Source organism: Filicampus tigris, chromosome 4 (assembly GCF_054856515.1).
Source record: "Filicampus tigris isolate MCC_2025a chromosome 4, RoL_Ftig_1.0, whole genome shotgun sequence".
Taxonomy (NCBI): domain Eukaryota; kingdom Metazoa; phylum Chordata; class Actinopteri; order Syngnathiformes; family Syngnathidae; genus Filicampus; species Filicampus tigris.
In genome coordinates, this window is record NC_141220.1 from 4,900,989 (window position 1) to 4,916,152 (window position 15,164).

Sequence of the window (15,164 nt, forward strand, 5' to 3'; positions counted from 1 at the left end):
AAATTACCAATGAGCACATGCATGTACTGTAAAGTGGCCCTTATGTAAACAGTCGAGCAAGTTTTGCAAGTCCATGTAGTAGGTTTCAGTGATTCATGACAACATCGGAGAATTCCTAATTGTATTAGTCTCATTGAAGCATGGTCAGAATTACTTGGTTTGGTTCACCAGAAATAGTTCACAGAGAACATCTGAACACCTGATGCCTTTCACAAGTAGTCTTCTGGCACATTATGGCATGTTGACGTACAGTCAACATATACCACTGATGAAGGTGACTCCCATGTGTTTCCTTAGAAGGAAAAAACACTTTTCTGTTAGTCCCAAAAGACTGAATGGAGCAATTCATTTAGCTGCGGTGGCACTCATGTTCACCTTTTCTCACATTTCTCACACACCTCCCGCCCTCTAACATGCAGTCACACACACTGGCAACACACTCAATGCTGTATTGTGTGTAGTGAGTTTCCACGCTGATTTGAATGAAAGGGAGTGTGAAGCAGTGATTTTATACGAGCTGGTGTGTCAGGAAGGTTCCAGGACTACTGTCACAAAATAAAGTATATAATGTCATGCTTCTTAGGTTCACTGAAGACTCAACAAGACAAGAAATTGGTTATGTCCTCCATACGTGCCCATATTGATGAGTGGCGAGTCCAGTGTGCACTGCGCCAGTCGTCCAAGGTCAGCTGGGGTTGGCTCCAGCTAAACCGCAACCCTGATGGAGACAAGTGGTATATACAAAATGGATTCTTGATGTACAGCATAAATTCAAAGCCCATTTACCAATTATAACTTTTTAATATTGCCATAACCTATTTGCTGAGGAAATCACAGATAACATACTGTTACATTTTTAAAGTGGAAATCAACCCTAACATGTTTTTTTCAAGAATATGTTCTAATACAAGTCCACTTGTTGAAACATGACATTCTGGTTAATATTGCGTGTGTGGAATATGAGTTAAGCAGCAAAATCCACCAGTTTTAGCCATCTCTGTGGGCGGCCATTTTGCCACTTCTGTCGACTGAAAATGACATCACAGCTACTCAGTACTCAGGCAACGACCAATCATGGCTCAGCTTCAGAAAACACCTCAGTTACCTGAGCCCTGAGCAACTTCTGATGGCATTTTCAGTCGACAGAAGTGTCAAAATGGCCGCCCCCAGAGATAGCTAAAAATGAATGGATTAACTCTTATTCCACAAACGCAATAATTTATCATAATGCCTTGTTTCAACTAGCAGGCTTGCATAGAACATACTCTTGAAAAAAAATATGTTTGGGTTGACTTTCCTCTTTAAAGTGGTGCCAGATGCAAGCTTAGGATGCTATTATTCCATTTGGAACCATGATCTCTACGCTCTCGAGAACAGCAGTCAATCGAACATATGCGGTTAAAAAAAAAAAAAAAAAGACTGGACATTGTTGTTGGATAACCTCCTTTATCAACCTTGGCTTCATCTTATCAAGAATCATCACAGCATCCCCAGACATATACTTTGCGACACGCCATACTGAATGAAATACAATTATGGGAAACATAAAAGTGTGAATGAATGGCTGCATTGTGTCAAAAACAGGGCACATTTTATTGACTGAGAAAAATTCCAGTGATTTCCTGAGATCATCAAACAGGACAGATCTGACAGTCAGACACTGAATTGTCTTGGTCATTTTGCTTGGATGACTTGGGGGGGGGGGGGGTGAAACAGTAAACACATGGTTCCCAGGTCTTTCACAAGGAAATGTCTTTGTCCCTCGGTTACAGTTACAGATATTTTCTTCTACATTTACTGCAAAAGGCCAAGAGAACAGCGCCTTTTGGGAAAACATTACTTGCTCCACAGATGATGCTTTGGCACCTCGGCATTGTATGAAAGGATCACACAAAAAATGAATCACGAAGCTAAAAAACTCACCAGCCCGAAATGAGAAATAGAAATGGATAGAAAGCAGTAAGTTCAATTTGAAATGGTACAATAGCACCAACATTGATGTTGCATGTCACAAGTTTTGAGAGGATGACATTGCCTTTGGATCACCACTTTTTCTGGAAGATTTCGCCTGATCAAAGTTGGGACATGCTGAAGGATAGGCCAATAATTTACACAGCCACTCTGTCAGATTCTCTGAGCTTTTAACATAAATCCTGAATAGAACCACTACTGTATTTCCACTTTGGTTTGCTGTTGTGGTCTATCGTCTTGGGTCTTTCTTTCGTCTCAACACACGAGCCCCCTCCCCTTCACCCAAGCTGTGATTTTATAGAAAGAAAGCCACATTCCATGTTCTGTACAACTGTGCATTGTTTAGTTTAAATGAAGCCTGCTGTGTACATTAATCAGCACAAAGAATATTTGACTTCTTTTCATTGTGGTTGCCTGCTTGCTTACAATTTGCATTTGGTTACAATTACAACCCCATATGTGAGTGTCAATTACAGTATTTGATTGAAGGGAACACCAGGAGTCTTCCTTAATGTAATTAAGAAATATTAAAATGGAAAACAGACATAGTTTGGGTTGCTCACACCACTGAAGCCTCAAATGAGCTGACCTTTTTGCTTTTTCAACACCAGAAAGGTGTTTGAAAGTGCAAAATAAGATACGTTTATTTATAGAGTTGAAAACAAAATCTATGCCCCAGGTGTTTTGTGCAATTTGATGTTTGGTATTAATTACAGAAAATGCAGTATTTATATACAGTTAAATCTCAAATGAATCCATCCATCCATTCATCCATCCATTTTCTATTCCGTGAATGTAAATAGTAAAAATGCCCATTATTATTATTATTATTATTGTTATTGTTATTATCATCATTATTATTACTACTTCTATTTTCCAAAACTGTAAAACATTATTCATACCTCTCAGTGCAGGCATATATTCAATAAATTGACATTTGATTAGATGCTTCAGAAGGTTTTATGCTGAGCATTCTCAGGATAATTCAGTGCGGTGGTTTCCTCAAAATTTTACAATAAGGTCCAATTGTGAATAAAAATGGAAGTACAGTAGTTAATGTTTTTGGTCAGTATCTTTGACGACTTCACGTGATTAACCCACCACCAAATCAATTGCTCTTTTGTTAATTTACTTCAGCCTTTCTTCTGTCTCAGTCCCGATAAGTGATAGGTTCCAACTGTTGAATAGTTACTCCTTTCAGGCCTTGAAGCATCAAACAGAATGCAACTTGGATCTTCTTTGCTGTCCTTCTGTTAACTAACTTGACTTTCTCATTACTTGTTGAGGCTCTAAGTTCTGTAGTTGTGTGTACTGTACTATTTATATGACGTTAAAAAAGGTCAAATCTGACCACCCATCTTTACTACACTTAGTTGCATTTGATTAATTCTTTGCTCAAAACACATCAAAGCACCATTGTGGAGCGCTTTGTTGTGATTGCACAGCTAACCTGTCCCCATGAACTACATGATATTCAAACATAGTGTATGAACACTGGGTCACTCCTTTAAGTGTAAGCAGTGTCGTGCTTCACGGATGCAGTCATCTCACAAGTTTTGCCCTGACTGGATCTGCTCCCTGCTGCTTGGATTTCACATCCCCTCCACCTTTTTATCACGGGCAGAACAGACATGACTGTGCATTTGCTCCAGCAGTTCACAGATGTGTGAGCATACAGCCATCGGTCTTCATGTTATTGACTTGACGAGCAGTTTTATGCCTCAGCGTATGGCAGGTGATACTGATCCTCCCTCTTGTTGCACCGTTTGGCTACAATTGCAAGGTAAAGCACCAGCAGAATGAGCCAGTAGCAGGCGTACAGTATTGTCCCTGCTATTAACAAGACCTTTTCGGATTCACTCAATGGCTGCTGTGCTTCGCAGTAAATTGTATACACCACGCCTCCAAGCAGCACCATCGTCCACACTGTCACAGGGACGGCACCGATCAGGTTTACCACGATCTTCCTGCGGCCTGAAGTTCCCCACCCCGCTTTGTTGATTGTGAGTAAGGCAAATATTTTGGCAGGGAGTAAGCTCGACATGTAGAGCAGAGAGTACAGCGACATGAAGATCATGACCAGGCTGCCACGCAAGAAACAGGCGTAGGTGGCCTTGAGCATCCCAACCAGCTGGACGGTCAACAGGAAGAGCAAGATGTTCCACAGCCTTCCTCGGTAGAAGAGATGGATGACGGTGGCGACCAAGAAGAACGGGAAGAAGCCAGTGACCACAGATTCATAGGTCATCCAGAGGCTGTGCTTGTGAAACCACAGAGCGTTATAGAGCCACTCACGGAAGTACGACTTACTCCAGCGCGTCTGCTGGTTGAGCCAACGCAGGTACTGGGTTGGCGTTTCAGTCCGACACTGCGATCGCGCTGTATATTTTGTCTTGTAGCCGAAGCTTAGCACCCGGTTGGTGAGGTGACGGTCATCGCCGAAGCTGCACTTGGAGCCCAGGAAGGTTTGATGGTACCAGGCCTCCAGGAAGCGCTGGAGAAGGCAGTTCCTGTACATCCCCAGAGGGCCGCTGATACATTGGACGCATCCAAAGTAGGACTGGCAGGCACGCTCAATGTTAAAGGCCATCCAGTAGCGCACGCTGCTGAGGAAGGAGATCCACGAGTCATACTTGTTCAGGATCTGACAAATAGGAAAGATCTGGTCATCCATTGCCTGGAGACATTTTGGTCTTGAACTCTGACTGACGTTCTACCTGTACATCTCCTCCAACTCCTCCTACTGTTGCATCGTCCTCAAAGATCTTCAGCATCTCAATAGTACATGCTGGGTCCAGAACTGTGTCCGAGTCACACACCTGGAAAAGACACAACAAGCATATCCTAATGAGTGTCCCACATTGACTGCTGCCTAAATATTCAGGGGTCATTAGCCAGAGAACAAAGGATGTAAAACAGGTGGCATTTAGAGGTTGTTAGCCCGTTTATGCTAGCCATCAATTTTCTGTACCACTTAAGACTGTTCAAAGGAGCCTTGGTTTACATTGGTTTCGACGTACACTATGTTCTGTTACTACCGAAGTCACACAATTGCACATCTTCCTGTGTGCACACCAACCACAGGAGTGGTGGATTTTGTTATTGTTTTCCATTCGATTATTTTGTATTTATGACCAAGTGAATTTTTTTGTATCAGTATTTACTGCAACCATGTGTTTTTGCTTAAAGCGGAAGTCAACCCAAACATATTTGTTACAATGATATGGTCTATGTGCCCCCACTAGTCGAGACAAGGCATTCTAATTGATTTTGCGTTTGTGCAATATGAGGAAAGCACCAAAATCCACCTGTTTTTAGCCATCTCAGGGGCCAGCCATATTGTCACTTCCGTCGACTGAAAATGACATCACAGTTGCTCAGGTCTCAGGTAACGACCAATCATGGCTCACCAGTTTTCTGAAGCTGAGCCGTGATTGGTCTTTACCTGAGCCCTGTGCAACTCTGATGTCATTTTCAGTCGACAGCAAGTGGCAAAATGGCCGCCCCCTGAGATGGACAAAAACGGGTGGATTTTACTGCTTAAAGCGTAAGTCAACCTACAAATGTTCTATACAATATTATGTTCTATGTAGCTCCACTTGTCTAAACACGGCATTCTGATTAATATTACATGGGTGGAATATGAGTTAAGCAGTAATTTAAAAAGTATGTTAAAAAAGTACAACCAATCCAATCATTTCAATCTTATAACATCTAATAACAGTTCATCACTTTAACAGTTCTTCAAAACGTGAACAAGATTGGTGACAGGTTCTCTCGCTCATCTCTTTGCTACTTTGCATACTCCTCAGTCCTCAGCATCTGTAGTTGAGTAATGACGTCTGATTTCTGTGCATTTAAGATGTGTCGGTGTGCTCCTGCGCTCAACAAAGAAACATTCCTTTTCCTATTTTTCTTGAAACTGGCTGTTCTCTTTGCCAACCTTTCAGCTCATGGCAGATTTTGAAAAAGACATTAGTGGGACTGGGTGAAAAGATATCTTTTCCTTCCGTTTGGAATCACGTCAGACTAAGTTTTCGCTCAAAGCTGTCATGAGCCTATGGTAGCCCAACTATGAGTAAAACACAAAAAGAAAAATGAATGCCCATTACAACGACACGGCATAAAAGGTGTGGGCCACACTCATATTAAACTTTCATTTCAAGTAGGCTGCAAAATATCCTCTGTGAGATTGAGACCCCTGATTTACTGGGAATAATCAGAGCTGGGCACTTGACCATTTTTTGCCGGTCGGGCCGTAATCCTTCACCCTTGACTTGGGTACCCTCCCGGCCGCGACCGTCTGGCCATATTCATACCACAATCCCTATAACAGCAGCTGTCGCTCGCGTCGATGCGGGAGTAGAAAGAAGCCTAAAAAGAAGCCTTTCACACCTGGTAGGTTGAGATGATTTTTGGCCACCTTGCGAGCACGTCACACGCATGAGGGCCGATTAGTGGGCCAGACTAAAATCAACTTCTCGCCATGCTTAGTCCAGCCATTTTTCAAAATTTGTCACCCCCCAGCCCTCCGCCCCAAAAATGGGCATCCGGCCCAGGGACGGCCTGCCCAGCTCTGGGAATAATTATTACTAAATTCGCTATGTGAAGCACACTACCAAGGGCTCCTACCATTTTTGCATTTCCTTTAACTGGTTCAGCGTTGAGGAACCACAGTGGACTAGTGGTTAGCACTATCACAGTTCTGCTGACTGGCATTCAAACCTCTGCACGGGCCTTCCTATGCTGAGCTTGCATCCTATCTCTGTGCTTGTGTGGGTTTTCTCACGGTAGGCGACCCAGGTTTCCAGCCACATCCCCAAAGCATGCATGATAGCTCTAAATTGCCCATAGGTGTGAATGGGAGTGCTGATGGTTGGTTGTCTGTACAGTAGGTTTCTTGCGATTGGCTGGTAACCAGTCCAAGTAACCAATCCAAGGTGTACCTCTCTTTTTTTTTTCAAATTCAGCTGGATAGGCTCCAGCTCACCTACAACAATAACAGGGACAAACAGTATAGAAAATGGTTGGATGGTCCAAGGCGTATTTACTATTAGTGCTGTATGATAGCAGTCTCAGTAGAATTAGTGTAATATTTCATTAATTTGAGTAATATTCTTCCCAAAATTGAGGTTCCAAGCTTTTTATTGACACTGCCAGTTTAAATTTACTGCCAAACTTAACTAAAACAAAGATGGTCCTCTACATTGCTCGCAGGTGGCCAAGGCATGCCCATCAGTACAATACGCATTGAATTGAATGAGAAAGTATAACAAAATGTACTTACTGTATTTACTTACTTTAATTAATTTATCCATCCATCCATTATCTATACCGCTTATCCTCACAAGGGTCGCGGGGCATGCTGGAGCCTATCCCAGCTGTCTTCGGGTAGTGGGCGGGGGACACCCTGAATAGGTTGCCAGCCAATCGCAGGGCACACAGAGACAAACATCCGCACTCACGATCACACCTAGGGGCAATTTAGAGTGTCCAATTAACCTACCAAGCATGTTTTTGGAATGTGGGAGGAAACCGGAGTATCCGGAGAAAACCCACGCAGGCATGGGGAAAACATGCAAACTCCACACAGGGAGGCCGGGGCCGGGATCGAACCCACAACCTCTCAACTGTGAGGCGGACGTGCTAACCAGTCGACCACCGTGCCGCCACGTGCTAACCAGTCGACCACCATTTTTTTTTGTTACTGTTGAATGGGGGACCGGTAATAGATTAATGGCATTTCTGTTCATTTCAATGGGGAAAAGATGATTTGAGATGATGATTTGGAATGAAGATTAGAGAGTGTTTTGAGGTACGAACGTGGTCAAAGAATGAATCCAGCTCCTATATTAAATGACTGTTGTATATGATACAACATGACATGATAGCCTCCGTCAATGAACTGATAATTATGCCCATCCTTGAAATCATAATGTCAAGACTTTTATTAGTCAGTGGTCCTTACCTGCACATAATCCACAGTGTCCCCCAGCGCTTTAAAGGCCGTGTACATGACTTCCCTCTTCCCTCCCCACTCCTGCATGATACAGGAAAAGCGACAACCTCTGACCAGCCGAGTCACTCGTAACGCCTCCTCCATGTGAACTGTGCTCCCTCCACCTCCGACACCCCCTCCTCCACTCCCATCGCTATGGTAGTTTCCCTTCCACACCATGCTGCCCGCCTGGTCAGCCCCACCCATCACCTCCTGGAAAATGTCCATCATGTAACGGTCCTCTGGTCTGTTCCCATCCACCACCAGCACTACTTTTAGTCCTGGGAAAGAAATCAGCCTGATACTGCGCAGACACTTCCTTAAGTAGTCTGGATCTTCTTGGTAGGCAGCGATGCAGAGGGCAACAGAGCGCCGGAGATGTTGAGGGTGGGTGGGGATCTTCATCCGCCGATGCTCCAGAAAGGCAAAAAGGCTCTGGAGGAGAAGGTGGAGGGAGAGGAAGGCGCCATAGAGGCCGAAGGAGAGGTGGTGCTGCTCAGTTTGGATAAACTGGTAACCTGTACAGAACAAGAACAAAGTACACTCAAATACTGTATGTCATTGAAAATAAAGGACCGCGATAGACAAGCTAACCTGTGATATAGGCCAGCAGGATGGTGAAGAGGACCACCGCTGCAAAAAGGGTGGTGACCACGATGTTCACCGCATTCCTGCAGCGAGAGGTCATCTGAGGGGGCATCACATAAAAGGCCAAAGTTAGGATCAGAAAGTAAAGGCAGCACAGGAGAAGATGGTGGGAAGAAATAACCATGAATGGGGAAAATTTATTTCAGTGGAGCATTCATTTGGTGTTGCAAAATTCCAAGAATTTTCCTAATTGGAAACCAAGTGGTTAGGAATTCAGTGGGGACTGACAGCAATAAACTGTAAAGTTCAACTGTAAAGGGAATTTAAATGTCTCATATTGAAAAACATAATTCCTGACAAATTCACACTTTTTCAGTTGAGTACTTTTGCCATTATTGTTCCTGAACATTTATCTAACTTCTCATGGAATGGTTTTGTAAAGTTCTAGGAATTTAATGGAAATTCCCTTTTCCAAATTCCTGTCACGGTCGGTCCTTTGACATCATCGGTGCATATGCGAGTCCTTTCGGAACACTTGTTTTTTTTTCCTTCGAAAAACCTTCATCAGCCCCCCTCAGCTGAAAACACATCAACATTAGTCCCAGACATCATGAACACACAAATGGGCGGTGAAGGTCACAGGAAAACATAAATAAAATTGTCACGGATGACTTCAATTATACTACTCAGTCTACTAGTTTCAGTTCTACTTGGAGAATGAAGATCAACTAATACTTGGACTTGGACCTTCTACATAAAATCTTATATATTAGTAAGATTTCTCACATTGGATGGTTACACTAACACGGTTACTATTTGTGTAATACTAGTGGGATTAGTAAACAACAACCGCTACTATTACACATAAAAATATTACTGCTAACTAATTTGACAAATGGTAATAATTCCAACATAAAATTCCAGTCAGTTTTGTTTTTCTTCAGACTGACACTATATTTTCTTCCCAGCATTAAACAGTGAGCAGGGCCCGAGCTCATTAAATTTCATGATTTAATATACTGTCCATCATATAATGTACATCAATTGCTCAGTCTGTGAAGATTCGGCTTTGGGAGTAGAGGGTTGTGGGTTTGAAGCAAAAAAATGGAACTGTTTGTTGGAGGGATGCCTGTTTGCTTTTTGAGCATTGGCCATTTTTTATGTACATATAAATTAGCCCCAACAAGTCAAACACTTCATGGATGCCCACCATCAGTGTTGCGTCTTTCATCTTCCTCCATCATGCCCCTCCCCAGACGTCCGCTTTGTCAAGCATCTAGCGCACCCTCCTAAACCTGCCCTCATGAGACCATAGTAGGATTTTGAGAAACTGCTTTGAAAATGGCATCTTACACAGAGATGTAATCTCTTCTACTTCTGAAAAACGGTTGCAATATCTTAACTATAGTTTTTTTTCCATGTAAAATTGTCATGAGAATATCCTGGAGCCTTTGTTGATTGGAGGGGTTACAGAGCGGATTAAAGGTCAGTCTGGGTGTGGCTGGTGCTCAGGACCAGGGTACCTGGAGGTACAATTCTCTCCTTTTATCCCTAACATTTCCTCCCAACCAACCCCCATCAAAACCTCCCCACCAGACCTTGACAGGAGACACAGCCCGATATTTATATCATTACGTTCAGCTCCGGGAGTCCCATGTACACACGTACATCTTATTTGAGATGACATTCAATTTCATCCACAAATCCCAATGTATCTGTGCTTGAGTCTCTTATTATATTCATAACACGGTGACACTGTTTAAGGGGTCAAATAATTTTATGGAGTTGGCAGAGAAAATAATGACTGTTACAAAATGAGAGAAATGAACACAAAACAGTTCAAATGAAATGTCAGCATCTAGGATATTCGGTCTTTAATTTCATTGTAGTTTGTTGCAAATATGACTGCACGGGAAGGATGAGGCAGGCCAGGATGTGGAGTGTTTCACGTGCTAAGTAAGGCACCTCAGTCCTGTCAGCACATTTACACATTTTAAGGCTTTCTCATCAAGGCTCAGTAAATGACATGTTAAAGACTGCAGAAGGAGTAATTAATGCAAAGTCCACCAAGGAGAACTTACCGTGTGCTATGATTGAACATCACAGTGAAAAAATGGTATTGAATTGGTGGTGAGGTATTAGTATTCTCTGAGTCCAGTTTGTTGTACAAATCCCCCCATTTTTAAAATCAGTTGGTGTGCAGTTACTACTCGTATTTTTTTGTGACGGTTTGACCCTTGATTACTGGTATTTTAATTTCCAGGATGTCCTACAGGTTTTTTTTTTTCTCTCCCCCATTTTTCGTGGAAAACGCATGTAGAATGTTTATCAGAGCTTGTTGTAGTTTCCCCCCCCCAATGCATTCCAATCAACAATTGTCGGTGGATTTCACCATTTGTGAGTCTCTATATTCTGCAAATAGCGGGGTCTACTGTATAGAAAAGTGAGATGCACCCTAACCAGCGCGCGCGCACACACACACACACACACACACACACACACACAAAAAACCCCCATAATTTCTCTACCTCACATTGCAAACACCTTGGCCACTCAAACATGAACACACTCAGCTCTTTGTCCTCCGTCTTGTAACTCAACTTTAATGTCGCTTCCTTGAGCTTTTAAAAACTTTTCCATTCAGTGTCCTTCCCTCAGAAAATGTTTGCTCATGGATGAATACTCTCATTCATCCTCCTTTACAACCAATTGAGCCTCACAATTGAATTCACCTAATTATTGCTTCAAGCGCACTGTTGAATACTAAACTAAAAAAAAAGGGGGGATTTATCTTTTCTCCTCTCCCAGTGGGCATCGATTTACATCATAAGGACACACTGCTGTCTCCTCATAGTCGGAAATTGAATGACTTCCTTACCTTCCTGATCCAGTTGGCCCACCGTCTTTGTCTCCCCCCAAAGATCTGTCCTCTCGTTCCGTGCGTCCAGCTGGGACGTCCTCTCCTTCCCTGAGCACAGCGCTCTCCTTGTTCGGTCCCCCTCCTTCCACCAGCTCACACTACATCTTTATTCCAGTGTGCTCGCTTAGGTCGCAGGATCCCAAAAATACAGCCGGTGGCTTCAACCACTGCGAGACCACTTCTGTGAGACAGCCCCCCACCAACCACCAACCTGCTCCTCCTCCACCACCTCCCTCCCCCCTTCCGTCTCCCAGGACGCTCCCCGATGAAGATTGGATACGATCAGTCCAGTTTGTCCCCTAGTTCTCCATCCCGGCTGGCCCAGCGGGAGGTCAAAGAGGTCAAGAAGGTTGAAGGTTGCCCATGCTTCATCTTCAGCTCTCCCGCTGCCCCGCGCCGCAGTATCAGCTGCACTCCAAACCTCCAGTGCGCACATGAGCCTCCATCCTTCTCTCCCGCCGCCACCATCCTGTCCGTCCTCGTCTCTCTCTCTCTCCCCTCCCTCCCTTCCACGCTCCCTCCTGTACCTCCACACTATACCCTTCCTTTCTCACTGCAATGCAGCCAGCGGAATCCGACAAGCCGCGGGGCTGTTTGGATGCGTGGAGCCAGCTCTCGCCTTCCCTCTGCCTGACTCAAAGCATCTTTTATGGCCTTATTTATTCTTCCCTCCCTCCTTCCCTCCCCTGCTCTGAGGCTTAGCCGGTGACATGCTGCAGGTTCCATGAAACAGACTGCCTGCATGCCTCAGTGGGATCAATACGAGGCTGCCACTTACAAATACTTCATTAAAGTCCGGTAATAAATAGTGTACATTTATCCTAAAAGGAGATGAGGCAGAAAGGGTTTATCTTATTGGAACTACTTTATATTCATACCCTCCCTAACAAGCTTCTTACCATGGTTGACCTTTAGCTTGATGATTGGAGGACACATGGTGAGAGAGTCTTGTCCCAAAATCAAACAAAGAGTTTGATTATCTGTGGGATAATTCTGCGGGAACTAAATTAGATAGAAGTGTAGGACCCTGGATCGTCAGTTCCTCCTGTTAAAAGCCATGCAGCTAAAACCAAAATGATTCATAGCCTTGTCAAAATTTGGATTAAGGTGACATTTGTGGGAAATCGTTTAGGTGGAAATGTTACACAAAAAAGTGATAAAAGACTATTACATTACGTGAGGGATCCACCCAGCCATTTTCGATACCACATGTCCTTAATATGTAAAAATAGCATTACAAAACATTGATATATCGTATGTCTTAACTGGAGCCTTCCTGTTTTGTGCATTAATGTCAAATGTGTGTGTGTTTTTTAAAGGTAGTTTGATACTCTAGCCAGTATGCATTTAAATCGGGTGTTAAACTCATTTTTGTCACGGACCACATTGTAGTTATAATAGTTTCCCTCGGAAGGTTGTTTTGAAAAAAATAAAAGAAAAGAAAATTATTATTTCAGCCCACAACTGTAGTAAAGGTTTTAACACATCACAAAATTGCAGAAAAACAAGATTTAAGATACTGTAATGACCTGAAACATTTTCAACTATCCAACAACTTCAGACAGACATGTTTTTTATGCATTCTGTATTTTTAGGAAATGAACAGAACATGAACATCTGACTAAATACATACATGACATCCATACATTTAATTTATCCGTTGATCCATCCAAGAATTGATTTGTCCTCATTAGGGTCATGCGTGATGAGTTGAGTTAGAAATGGGTAAGGAAGCCGGAGTTCGAAGAGAAAACACCCGCACACATAAGGGGAACATGCAAACTCTCGGCTGTGAAGCTCTTTCAGGAAAAATCTGCAAGAAAAAAAAAATCTGTAGTTAATGTTTGATGTCCATATAAGATAGTAAGCTACATTTATGGATGTTTATGTTTAAGACTGTGTGCTCAGGATGTTTCCAGGGCACCTTGAAGATCATCAGAATGAATAACCTTGCATAGTGGATTACAATGTCTGATCCAATTAATGATTTCTTTTCCTAATTGTTGTGCCAGAGATTTTAAGACATTACAAAGTGCTCCTTTTTCTCTACTCACGAAGCATGAGCACACTGGATGTACAGAATCTTGTAAAATGTAATGTAACACAAGTTCAGTGAACTTGGATTTAACCAAACTCCGTTTGGAGTTTGTTACCTTTCCTTACCTGAACATAGATGAGGCTCTTGTAACTGGCATGTGGGGGTAAACAATGGGAATGACTTTCTGGGGACCTATGTGAAGCAACACAGTTATAAAATATTTCGATCGGTTAAACATCTCTTGGCACATCCCCCATCAACAAAATTGGCTGGGCCGGACTTCAAAACGAGGTAACATCATGATATTCACTATATATTTCCTTTGTGATAATAAGTGTCATTGGGAAATATTGGTCATCGTTGTTAAATCAGGGGTGTCCAAACTACGGCCCTTGTGCCATTTTAGATTAAGATAGCAATCTTAATATAATGTATAAAATACTCATGTTTTGGTTCTAAATTCAGTGATGTGATTCAACTGTCGCTCAGTGCAGCGGCAGCTCTCTTCTAATGGAATAAAGTGCCAAAGACCGCCCCAAAATTCTAAAAGAAATCCCAAACTATTTGCCTTACTACCAATTTAATATAAATCTGTGATGTAGCAGTTTTTAAAAATAATACAAACCAAATGTCATTACTTGATTGTTTGATTTGATCATGTTTAATCAATTAAAGTTGAATCATTTTAAATTGGTCACTGACGGGTGTAGTGGTACACACGCCTGAGTTGTGTGCAGGCAGCGTGGGATCGATTCCCGCTCAGTGACGGTGTCTGTCTGTGTGTGTGTGTGTAAAATACTTCGACACTAGTCAACTTCTGCATTTATGGACCTTGCTTTATGCACGAGGGTTGGAAGCATGACATGTCGAAAAATGAAGGCAATCTAACAACCCCCCGATTAACTCCTTCACGCCATTGACGAGTGCACTTGATGACACAAGGCGGTGTCTGATGGTGCTCCAAACCACTTTACTGATGCACAACCACCAGTAGATGGCAGTGATGCACCACTTTAAATATGAAAACAACCCAGTTTGTGAGTCCACTGGGAGAAATGGCTGCAACCAACCTTTGTTTTACTGCTGATTATTAAAGAATGGAAAAAGTCAAAATCAAACATTTTTTTCTTGGTGAAAGGAAAAAGATTAGATTATTTTTGGTATATATATATATATATATATATATATCCTATGGGTGTTGAAAAAAATCAAAATGCTCTAAAATTTCTGGCAATTGAATTTTACCCGATAAGGTGTCTCAATACTTTTGTCAATATCATGTATTCCGAGATTTGGGTCTGGAAAGCAGTGCGGTGGTACTAGGACCAAAGCAAGTGAATCATTCCACTTTGAAGTCCTCACAGAACAATATATAACCCCAGAATAAACACAGCTTTGATTAAGATACTGGCTCAGTGATATTCCTGGAGAAGCCTAAATCTGCCAGCACTCTGAAAGAGGCTGCATTTGTAAAGCGCCTCATGCCACTGCAATACCTTGACTCCGTATATATCCATGGAAACCAGGCTGAAGTCTGCCATGTTTGCCCTCTGAGGGGGGGAGAGGGTCAGAGAGGTCACACTTCATACTCCGTGTTGGATAGATGAGTCGAATGAAGGACAAAAGATGGAATGCATCATGAGTCAGAC

At 42.7% G+C, this 15,164-nt stretch overlaps 1 protein-coding gene across 2 annotated transcripts; it reads right to left on the reverse strand.

Annotated features, from left to right (window-relative positions):
• Nucleotides 1-1,450: 1,450 nt before the first annotated feature.
• Nucleotides 1,451-11,644, reverse strand: has3 (hyaluronan synthase 3). 2 transcript variants are annotated; one of them, XM_086028541.1, is made up of 5 exons: nt 11,436-11,644; nt 8,564-8,657; nt 7,940-8,487; nt 4,689-4,790; nt 1,451-4,615 (listed from the first exon to the last, which is right to left on the reverse strand). In XM_086028541.1, exons 2-5 carry the CDS (start codon nt 8,655-8,657, stop codon nt 3,686-3,688), a joined length of 1,674 nt encoding a protein of 557 aa, XP_085884667.1. In that variant the 5' UTR covers nt 11,436-11,644; the 3' UTR covers nt 1,451-3,685. The 2 variants fall into 2 exon arrangements, with proteins under 2 accessions (XP_085884667.1, XP_085884666.1); XM_086028540.1 differs by lacking the exon at nt 11,436-11,644 and having other exon boundaries at nt 8,564-8,669.
• Nucleotides 11,645-15,164: the final 3,520 nt, after the last annotated feature.